The sequence below is a fragment of the Ursus maritimus genome, unplaced genomic scaffold (assembly GCF_017311325.1).
Source record: "Ursus maritimus isolate PB19 unplaced genomic scaffold, ASM1731132v1 scaffold_23, whole genome shotgun sequence".
NCBI lineage: Eukaryota > Metazoa > Chordata > Mammalia > Carnivora > Ursidae > Ursus > Ursus maritimus.
The window spans coordinates 277,782-289,442 of NW_024424786.1; the positions used below are offsets into that span (position 1 = coordinate 277,782).

General features: G+C 41.4%; 1 protein-coding gene and 1 non-coding gene across 4 annotated transcripts; both read right to left on the reverse strand.

Moving 5' to 3' along the window:
• On the reverse strand, nt 1–108 carry LOC121104837. The gene has a single exon (XR_005837216.1). It is a non-coding gene; the product is annotated as a U6 spliceosomal RNA (small nuclear RNA).
• Nucleotides 109–3,176: 3,068 nt separating this feature from the next.
• Nucleotides 3,177–8,421, reverse strand: ZBED5 (zinc finger BED-type containing 5). 3 transcript variants are annotated; one of them, XM_040638809.1, is made up of 3 exons: nt 8,193–8,421; nt 6,518–6,630; nt 3,177–5,469 (listed from the first exon to the last, which is right to left on the reverse strand). In XM_040638809.1, the coding sequence occupies exon 3, from the start codon at nt 5,331–5,333 to the stop codon at nt 3,249–3,251; it is 2,085 nt and encodes a 694-aa protein (XP_040494743.1). In that variant the 5' UTR covers nt 5,334–5,469; nt 6,518–6,630; nt 8,193–8,421; the 3' UTR covers nt 3,177–3,248. The 3 variants fall into 3 exon arrangements, with proteins under 3 accessions (XP_040494743.1, XP_040494742.1, XP_040494741.1); XM_040638808.1 differs by having other exon boundaries at nt 3,177–5,474; XM_040638807.1 differs by having other exon boundaries at nt 3,177–5,505.
• Between the last annotated feature and the right edge of the window lie 3,240 nt (nt 8,422–11,661).

The following is an 11,661-nucleotide window of genomic DNA, read 5'->3' on the forward strand; positions in this document are numbered from 1 at the left end:
AAAAATATGGAATGCTTCACGAATTTGTGTGTCATCCTTGCGCAGGGGTCACGCTAATCTTCTCTGTATCGTTCCAATTTTTAGTGTATGTGCTGCCGAAGCAAGCACACTCTTTTACTTTAGATTCAAAGTGGAAAAGTCCTTTTGGGTTAGATACATTAGGTGAACTGTTTCATGCACAGAAAGGGTAGCTATCATTTGAGAATGCCATAAAGAGTATTTTTTTAGTCCCCAAATCTCTTCCTTTAAAAGCTGTTTCCTCTTTTGGGTGAAAGGGTTTGTAAGACGCTTCCCTCTGGCTCCAGAAAGAGCCTCTAGTATCTGGAGTCTTACAGAGTACTGACAGAAGAGTAACCAAAGGGCTGTGGAGTACAAAAGAAAGGGAGTCTGACAGTGCTCAAGACTTTGCTTGCTTTGCTTTTATTTAAGAAAGGCAAAGTCTGAAGGGTAGGTAGGGTTTAAACATAATGGAAAAGAATCTTCTGTTTTGGGATTCAGTCATGGTACCATGCCCATATCATGGCCAAAACAGTAGGTTAGGGTAATACAGATGTTGTTGTCTGGAACTAGATTTGCCTACTATCCAGCAGGTCTCAGGCCCACCTTCAGATGCTAAAAGTCCACTCTCCCTAGCCATACATGGTATTAGTCTGAGAGGTTACAGAACAGATGAGAAGATGGCATCAAGAACCAAGTTGGGTAGTCTTGGCAATAAAGAGGTCTATTATCAGATAGCAGGGTCCCAGTCAACAGATTTGGGTTTAATGCAAGGATCTAGACTCTCAGAGAAGGAGGTTACAGGTAAAGAATTGGAAAGGAAGAGAGGTCTTATATCTCAAGAGATGATAGCCTGGACAAATAACTTAAGGGCTCAGGTTCAGTAATCAAATGAGTCTCATTATCAGACTTGAGGTATCAGCCAGCCATGGACATTATGGCATTATATATGCCTCTCAAATTAGGGTAGATTTAATTCTAGGATTAGTTGACAAAAAGTACTGTATGTATAAGCAATTATGATGAATCTTTTTTGAGAATTAATTTTCCTTGGTGGCAATTTAATCCCTATTTTTATATAGTTTTATGTTAAAGTAAGCAGTCATATTTTGAAATAGACAGCTAATTTTAGGTGAATCTAGAGAAGAAAATACAAGCTTTCAAAGAAATGTCCAGATTTCAGTAGGGAGTTTTAGCTATACTCCTAAGTCACTGTTTGATGCTCTTAATACAGGTTTGAAAGGCAATGACCACAAAAAGTACCATCTATGGGAATGAACTGTTCTTTGTTAAGTAAGCTCTACACCCAATGTGGGGCTTGAACTCATGGACCCTGAGATCGAGAGTTGCAAGCTCTACTGACTGAACCAGTCAGGGACCCTAACATTTTAAATTACATTCTGCTACTTCATGTGTGACCTTAGGCAAATTCAAAAATTACTTAATCCCATTGGCCTGCTGTAAAGATTATTAAGCATCTAGTAAGATAAAATAAGTGATTAATAATGTGACAAAACCTGGCCTAGAAAGGTTTAATCTTGCTGCCTTAGATTAGGTCAGGTCCTATGGACTGGAGGGCTGTTAAGCCTCCCGAGAACAAAAACCCAGACTAGAAGTGAATGTGGAAGTAAACTTTAAATGTGACATGGCTGGATATGGAAGAGAACTAATATATATTGTATAGCTTTTCCTATCACCTACTGTTAGGAACTTTGGATACATACTCATTTAATCTTATTAATAACCCTCAAAGAAGGCATAATTTTATAGATGAGAAAACAGGTGCAGGAAGGCTCAAACTGCCCAATGTTAAATAGCTAATTAAGCAGTGGAGCAAGTCCCCCAGTGTAGTCATGCTACCACATTCTGCCGTAGTGAGGGGAGGTCCTTCTACTCCCCAAAATGGGAACTAGGTTTGAATAAGTGATATTAAATAAATAATGGCTATCTATATAGGAGTAACACAAAAGATCTGACAGTGAGCTGGTGACCTGTGATGTGGGATGTGATGCAGTAAGAGATCCTAGGGACAGAAAAGTCAGACCTCCTTCATAGAATTCTCAGGGTAAATTGATAAGGGTTTCAAGTCTAATCATCTTCAATACAGTAAAACCTCATTAGTCTACAGTATATGGAGTTTACAATACTCTACATAAGAATTGAGAAACAATGAGAATATCTGATAACATTCTTCATACTTCCCTCTCCCCCCAATAGTTCAGCTTGGGTCAAAGCTGTGACATTATTTAGTGACTTCCGCCTAATCACCACACTGAATTCTAGGTAAAAGAATAATTGAGCCCAGAGGCTCCTGGGTGGCGCAGTCATTAAGCGCATCTGCCTTCAGCTCAGGGCATGATCCCGGCGTTATGGGATTGAGCCCCATATCGGGCTCCTCCGCTGGGAGACTGCTTCTTCCTCTCCCACTCCCCCTGCTTGTGTTCCCTCTCTCGCTGGCTGTCTCTCTCTGTCAAATAAATAAATAATTAAATCTTAAAAAAAAAAAAAAAAAAAAAAAGAATAATTGAGCCCAAACCACAAAGGGTAACAACATTCTCTCTACACATGAAGATACACAAATATAAATTACCATATCCTATTCCATTTTTTGTTGACTCACCAAAATTTTTTTCCTTTACCGGGAATTTTATTTTAGTAAGGCCTTTTAGCAGGCAATGGAGACACAGAGCCAAAGAGACCTTATAAGAGCTTAGTCCAGTAACACTGGGAATCATGAGGCCACCACACAGTTCACAGTTGAGACATGCACAAAAATAGGGCCAAAACAGAAAGACACAGAGAATCAAAGTACCAAAGGTAAATTAGGTCAAACTACTGAAAAGCAAATAGGAGTTTGTCAGGAAGCAAGGGGAAAGAATATTTTTTGAGACCTGAAAGCATGAAACAGTGTGATGTGTTTAGGAAATGGGAAGGTGTTCCATGTGATTGGAGAGCTGCGGGGTGGGAGGACTGGAAAGATTCCTAAAGAGATACATCATGCTAAGGAACTGGGGTTTTATCTTGTGGATCAACACTTCTCACAGTTATGACCATGGAACTCTTTGAAATTACAATGTGAAGAAGAAATACCAATACTACATGCTTAAAACTTCTGATTCTTTAGCTTTCTTAAAATCTAAATATAAAAAATATGGATCATTTTATTTAAAACCCCAAAATACCAGAGATGAAATTATCTTTTATTTTCATCTTATATTTGGTTATCAAGAGACATGCAAAACCCTCTAATTCTAATGAGAACAGTGTTTTTGTGTCTTTTTATCACATATCCGCTTAATATTAGGTGTGATGTTGCTAAGTCGAATCCGCATATGAGGCGCAGCATCCAGTCTTTTCCTGTATTTCGTTTTTGTGGCGGCATAATAAGAAAATCCTGTTTCGCACAGGTGCATTGTAGCAAAAGGAAGCAGTACACGAACCGCTCGCCTTGCAATGCTTGGGTACTCCTGAATTAGGCTACTCCAAAAATCATTTAGTGAAAGTTCACTGAAATTTTGTTTCACTTGAGAATCAGACGTTAAATCAATCAGGCTCTCATAGTCCCGTGCTACTAATGAGGCTGGCTTAACGGTTACTGTAAATGGATTTCTAACCCAAGTGTTATTGTCATTTGTTACAGGAAAATATTTTAACAGAGTAGAGCGCAAACCCCTTAGGTGCTGCACAATGGCACTACAAATGTCTTTATCAACTGTAGAATTAATTTCAGTCAAAAAGTCACTGAGTGTAGGAAAACAATCAAAGTTTTCTTCTTCTACAGATGAAGCCCAAAATTCCAATTTTCTTAACAATGATGACATTTTATCAAATACTGTAAAAACTGTTACATTTTTTCCTTGCATTGATAGATTAACCTCATTTAATTTAGTAAAAATATCTGCAAGATATGCAAGTCTTAGCAGCCAAGATGAATTTGTTAAACAATCAGACAGTCGAAAAGCAGAATCCATAAAAACCAACAGTTCACGACGAAGCTCAAAAAGTCTTACGAGCACTTTACCTCGGGAAAGCCACCTCACCTCTGTGTTCAGAAGAAGCGCTGTGTGCTGGGCACCCATTTCCTCACATAAAATTTTTAGTAGCCTGGATTGATGTGGTCGAGCTTTAATATAATTGATGATTTGTACTGCCTGATCCAGCACATTTTTCAGAGATGTAGGCATTACTTTAACTGCTAGTGCATGTCTATATAATAGGCAGTGACTACTGGTGCTTTCGGGAGCCACATATTTTATCAAGGTGACAGCCTCAGCAATTTTCCCGTCCATTGCCCTAGAAGCATCACTACAAACATCAACACATTTTTCCCATTCAATTTCATGTTTCTGCATAAAACTGTTGATGCAGTTGAAAATTTCTTCACCAGTAGCATTACTTTGCAAAGATTCACATAAGAGTAGGTCTTCCTCAATAGATTTATTAAACCTATAACGAACAAACACAAGCAGCACAGCAAGTCCTGAAACGTCAGCTGATTCATCTAGCTGCAGAGAAAACCCATCACAGATTTTCAGTCTACAAACAAGCTCTTCTTCAATGTCAGCAGCGAGATCCTTAATTCGACGTGCGACAGTACTATTTGATAGTTGTACCGCATCTATTTTTTTACTATATTGTTCATCAAACATTCGCATCACAACATCTTTTGCACAAGGCTTGATAAGCAACTCTCCAATAGTATGAGCCTCTCCACTCAGGGCTATATGGTAACTTACATTGTATGATGCCTCTGTAGCACTTTCATTATCTGTATTGACAATTTTAGGTGTTGGAGGCTTGTTATTTTCAGGTGAATCAAGATGTTGCTTGAAAAAGCTTATGTCTTTGTCTTTATAGGCAGCATGTTTAGTTTCCAAATGTCTTCGAAGCTTACTAGGGGCCAGAGAACTATTTGATAAAATTTTCTTACATAACACACACTGAGCATGAGGTGCATCTCTATTTCCAAAGTAAGTAAATCCAAAAGACAAATAACTTTCATCATATTTTCTTCTTTTTGGTTTCTTACTAAATGTTGTTATTTTGTTGGAATTGGACATAAATTTGACCCTGGAAAGCTCACCTTCTGATTTTTTAGAAACCGAAGGCTGCAACTGTTCATCCTCACTTTGTAATATTCCAACCTTTTGATCATTCGATTCAGACACAATTTGATAACAAAAAGATTCTACTTCTTGTTTAAGACTTCCTTGTTTCAGCAACAGATCCATAGGCAATGTGTTTGTGGTACAAAACATGGTTAATTTAGAATAAACATCGAGTATCACAAACGTGCTGAAATTATACGACAGGATACACAGAAGATGAGCAATCATCAAAGAGATGCTAGAGAGCAACACATCGGTTAACTTGTAAATGCTGCCTATGCATCAATGCGCAGATGGAACATCACACGTTCGTGTATCAGGTGATTTCTCATGCGACTTCCTGGTGCTCTCAGGTATGGCACACCTTTTCTTAAACGTAGATTATCACATAAAAATAAAGCTATAGAAATGAGTTTAGTAGTCTTAAACTTATATTTTAAAATAAACTATAAAGAAAACTATTGTTAGCACTGATCTTTTTCTCAGAACACTTATTAACATGGAGAATATTAATGTTCTATAAAACACAATTTGGGAACCATCAGGCTAAGAAATAATGAAGAGTTGATAAGTGTTTTTTTAAGGAAGGGACCTTGAGGAATATGTCCCATGGCAGGGGTTGGCAAACTTTTTCTGTGAAGAACAATACAGTAAATATTTTTGACTTTACAGGCCATATGGCCTCTGTTGAAACTATTCAACTCTGTAGTTGTAGCATGGTAGCAGACATAGAGAATACAAAAAGAATGGACACAGCTGTGTTCCAGTAAATCTCTATTTACAAAAACATGGGCCATAATTTACCAACCCCTTCTCATGGCATATAGTATCTTCAATCTTGTTTAGCTTTCTGATGCCTACTGCCATTAGATACATTCACTGTTGATATTATTATACATCTGAAGCCTCCCACAGGACTACTATTTTGATAAGCTATATTAAAGACACACCAACACATTCCAAAGTTTTGAAAGACACAGAATTCTGCATCCTAAATACTATGCTAACACTGAATAAAATGTAGACCAAAAGTTAGTTCCTATTTCTCTGGAATTAAAATCACACAAATATTTATATCATCCAAATTAAGACCCACTGAAAGTAATTATTTTACTGATTACTCTGCATTCCATTATACTACAGGTAAAGACTTAACCAGGACCTAAAAAACATAAACTCTCATTTTGATAGGTTTATTCTTCATATAGTTTTAAAAATCATAATTAAAAGGAAGGGTAATGCAAATCCTAAGACCTTTAAAAAAGACTTTTAACTTTGCAAGTTAAGGCATACATATTTAGTGTCTACCCAAATATATCTGCTTTTGACTTAAACCTAGAGTAAGCTTTGAATTCTCATGTTACATCCTAAAGCAAAATGGTTTTCCTATTAATAGCTAGATGGTAAGATACCTGAAATGAGGAGTACTCCCTTCTGCAATCACACTCTCCACCTTCGCAGCTTGAAATGCACTCTTCAAAAGAATAAAATTAAGGGATGGGGTGGAAAGGGAGTAACCAAAAGCCTAGAATGAGAAAAATTAAAATTAGATACTGCAAAAGCAGAACTAACTATAAACCCCTAAGATGACTGTTCATTACAATTTATTTTAGATCCAGGCAGTGCAAGTGATTCTTCACTGCAATGCAGTGGACTGAAATAGAAGATGCCTACCATAGTAAAAATGCTAATATTTTCATCTCACTTAATACCCTCGTTATTTCATTGTTTTGAGACACTCTCCCAACTACTGACTTCATAGAAACACATGTAAAACTTTCAAAAACTAAACCTAACTTTTAAAAGTGGCCACATTTTAATGTCTCTAAAAGTAAGCATTAAAAGTAACCTAAGATCCAATTATACAGGGAGGTGTTATATGAAATATGCATTTTTGCTATAACCATTTTTGTCCCCTCAACCAATTTCCTAAGTTCGGTTACTAATGTTTATTGAATGATGCTTGTAACTGCTAGATCCTTCATATAGATGATCTCATTTAATCCTCAAAACAAACGTGAGAGTCAGGGACTATTAATAACAGAACTTAAGAAATGAACTAATAGACACAGAGAAGTTAAGTCGTTTGCTAACTTAACACATCTTGTAAGTGAAGAACTAAGAACAGAACCCAAAAAGTTGGGGCTGCAGAGCCCACGCACCTAGCCATTCCTTGTGTGTTCCCGAATACCCTAAATTTCCCAAGCACCAACGGGCTGCACAGACAGAAATGGATTACAGCTGCCAGAAAGTCGAGGGTCTCAACCTGGAAGCAGCAGAAAGCCCTACTCCATTATTGGGAGCAAAAAAGCAGTAGATTCTCGTTTCCACAATCCCGATTTTAATTTAGCGACAGAGAACTTCGTGGAGCTGCGGGTTAGGATTAGGATCCCTCTCCCTGGCTACCCGAGGAGGACACAATGGAGTAGAAGCTTTGTTTTCCTGCAATGAGGCCTCATCCCCACCTCTTCTAGAGGTGCTTCCCCGAATCTCTCGAGGACAAAGAGTCTGGACTCCATGAAGAGTCAAGTTTCTATTCCATTACCCGAAAAGGCTGGCGGGGGTGGGGGGGTGGGGAGAAACCCTGTTCTTTTGTCTCTTCTCTGGGTTATACTGACAGGTAACACCATCCCTTCACCCCACCTCCGGGCGGTTCCAGCTGTGAACAATACCCTCAGGGGCAGGAGGGCCGGCTTAAGAGTGCAGTCCAGTCAAAAAGCCTAGGCAAAGGGGGTGCGGCTGCCCCTTCCAGCACCTACATGCTTCTTTAAACGGTCACTTCGATGTGCTGCCTGGTCCAGCGCTCCCTCCCTGTCACAGGTGCGCGCTGCCAGCAGACCGCCACATCCGGGGGCTCGCCCACCCTCGCCTCCAAAATTCTCTCGCGTCCCCGGGCAGTGTCCTCAGCACCCGACACTATCTCTCTACGTCACCTCCATCAGTGATGGAGACCAGTCTTCGCTGCGGCTGGGCTGCACAGCAGCGCCGCGGTCCCCAGCTGAGCCTGCGGCCGCCATTTTAAACAACTCAAGGCAGCGGCCATTTCAGAGCGCACCGCTCAGCCGCCGTGGCGGCTCTGGTCCTCACCTTCACCGAGGCCTGAACAGGGTCAAGAGCCAGTCGTCGCGGACTGGAAGGGGAAGGGAGGGAGGGGGGAATGAAAACAAAATAGAGGAAAGAAGGATTCGGGGACAGGGTGATGCTCTCAGCTCTGGGACATCGCCTATGCCACCTCCATAGAGATCCGGTTCGCGGCTGGCGCGGTAGCTCCTCTGAAGATAAATTTAGCACTCTGGAGCAGCCGAACTTACAATCTCCACCAGCGGCTCGTTGCCGCCCAATCAGCTCCAGAGCTGCTCTCCGCCACCAATCCGCGCTGAGCAGCGGGGCGGGACCAAAGGAAAGGACCAAGCTCAGTTGATGCACGGCCCAGCGGCCGCCGCGGTGCTGGGTTCCCGCGAGCAGGGAGTCCCAGCTGGTGCTAGACGTGAAGCGATTGTTTTCAAACTTCCCTGGGTTCCTGTGAGCCCGGATGCTTGTGTAGAATGCAGGTTCCTGGGTACTGCCAGACAGTTTATCGTTCTGTGGGGCTGGACTGGACGCCAGAAATCTGCATGCTCGTAGCACTGGCCTTCTGCCCGGGCGGCGGTGATTTGTGTGGATTCGCAGTTACTCCAAGGAGCACGCAGAGCCTGGGCTCCGGCTGCTTTCGCAACCTCTTTGTTTCCCGAGCCGCACCCCAGGCTCAGGTTACGCAACCGCCTTCTCTTTGCCTCGTTTTCCCTCTGGAGTAGGGCGGGAGACGCCCTCTCCTTTCCTCGCCCTTCCCGACGCTGCTGTGTCGGGGGCGCTCAGGGAGCCGGCCGAGAGCTGAGACTCCCGCCAGAGCTCTCGGGTGACCCCAGATGCGGTCGGGGCCGCCGCGCAGGCGTGTGTAGGGATAACGGTGTCTCCGTTGTGTCACGGGGAGGGTCCGCTTGCTGTCTTGGCACCTCTCACAAGAGGGTGCCTCCGGCCGCCTGCTGCAGGCCAGCCCTCTGGACTACACGGTTTGCTAGCTGCAGCATTCGGGTGCTTTAAGCCTGATGCTCTCCCACGCCCCTCCCCTCTTAGGAAAAACAGCACAGCAGAGGTGGTGGGCTGTGTATTTCCCTCTTGGCGATCCGTCGTGGAGACCAGGAGTCGGGTTTTCCAAACTGGCCCCTTAAATTATATACACGTCTAGGGGTAATTTGTTAGAGTAAGAGTAGCATCAAACAGTAGGTCCCATTGTTTGTAATATTTTAACCTTTCGAGGCCCCGTGGAGATAGCTAAATGAACGTTGGGTCATGTTTTCAGGCACTGCACCCAGTGACAAAATCTCCAGCTTGTGGTCAAAAGCAAAGGGCAGCTTCTGTTTTTCTCAAATACGCTTCTTCCATATGTGAACAAATCTCTTAGGCGTAAAAAGAAGCCTACCCCTTACCATCTTCAGGAGGACGGCATAAGTGATTTTCTTGGACTGATAATAGAAGATACCATTTGGTCCTAAATATTTTTAAGCCAATTCAACGTCTTCAGATTTTTGCCCTATAGTAGTCTATCCATATGTCTTCATTATTTAAAAAAAAAATTATTCCTGTGATTTTTAACTTTTTGAGGGACCTCCGCACTGTTTTCCGAAGTGGCTGTACCAACTTGCATTCCCACCAACAGTGTAAGAGGGATCCCCTTTCTCCACATCCTCTTCAACGTTTGTTGTTTCTTGCTTTGTCAATTTTTGCTATTCTCACTGGCATAAGGTGGCATCTCAGTGTGGTTTTGATTTGAATTTCCCTGATAGCTAATGATTTTGAACATTTTTTCATGTGTCTGTTAGCCATTTGTATGTCTTCATTGTTCATATCTTCTGCCCATTTTTTGATTTGATTATTTGTTTCTTGTGTGTTGAGTTTGAGAAGTTCTTTGTAGATCTTGGATACCAGTCTTTTATCTGTAGTGTCATTTGCAAATACCTTCTCCCATTCCGTGAGCTGCCTCTTAGTTTTTTTGACAGTTTCCTTTGCTGTGCAGAAGCTTTTTATCTCTGGATAAAGAAGATGTGGTCCATATATACAATGGAATATTACTCAGCCATCAGAAAGAACAATTACCCAACATTTGCTGCAACATGGATGGCACTGGAGGAGATAATGCTAAGCGAAATAAGTCAAGCAGAGAAAGACAATTATCATATGGTTTCACTCATTTATGGAACATAAGAAATAGCAGGAAGATCGGTAGGAGAAGGAAGGGAAGAATGAAGGGGGGGTTAAACAGAAGGGGGAATGAACCACGAGAGACTATGGACTCTGGGAAACAAACTGAGGGCTTCAGAGGGGAGGGAGGTGGGGGATTAGGATAGGCCGGTGATGGGTATTAGAAGGGCACATATTGCATGGAGCCCTGGGTGTTATACGCACACAATGAATCATGGAACACTACATCAAAAACTAAGGATGTACTGTATGGTGACTAACATAATAAAAAATAAAAAAAAAATATTCCCGTGAAATCAAATAATCAAAATTTCAAGTTTCATTTGGACGTTGTGGTCAAAGGTGGGAATCATTTTTGGGAAGGGGGGGTGCAGGTCTACTTGAAGAGCAAAGAATTTCCTTTTAGCATTGCAGGAGTTGTCTAGCTTGATAATGACATTGGAATAATATCCCATATTTTCATATGTTTTATATTTCAGAATAAACGTTTACATATAAGTTCTCCATTTAATCTTCACACATCTGGTTTGCATCTTCACGAACTGAGAAAACCTGAAACATTCAGTTGATGGGAAAAATAGCATTTACACAAGTTCAAGTAAAGTCTAGGACTTAACCTAGGTCTTCAACATCTGGAGGGTCTGATAATTAAGGACTTGAAACGTAAGAATTTTTTCTGTAATTGCTTAGTCAATAAAGTATCATGTAATGTTGGTCGATGAGACATATTAGAATATATATAGACTATGTAGAACTCAGACCAGGGGCGCCTGGGTGGCACAGCGCTTAAGCGTCTGCCTTCGGCTCAAGGTGTGATCCCGGCGTTATGGGATTGAGCCCTACATCAGGCTCTTCCGCTATGAGCCTGCTTCTTCCTCTCCCACTCCCCCTGCTTGTGTTCCCTCTCTCGCTGGCTGTCTCTCTCTCTATCGAATAAATAAATAAAATCTTAAAAAAAAAAAAAAAAGAACTCAGACCAATAATGATAATAGCTAACATTTACTGAGTGCATAGTACAAGCCAGGAGCTGTTCTATACACTTTTTAAGGTATTAACTCATTTACTCTTCACACACATCAACCCTATCAGATGACTGTTCCTGTTTTACAGATAAGGAAATTGAGCAGATTGATAATAACTTGCTCAAGTTCCCAAACCTAATTGGTAGCAGAACTTAGGTTAGGTGCAATGCTGGTTGCGGGAACTACAGCCCTGTGGATCTAAATGGTGTGTGTGTGTGTACATGCACTTGCAAACGTGTATTAGAAAACTATTGTGAATAAGACTACAGAAAAATATTAGGTAAGTAGGTAGAGCC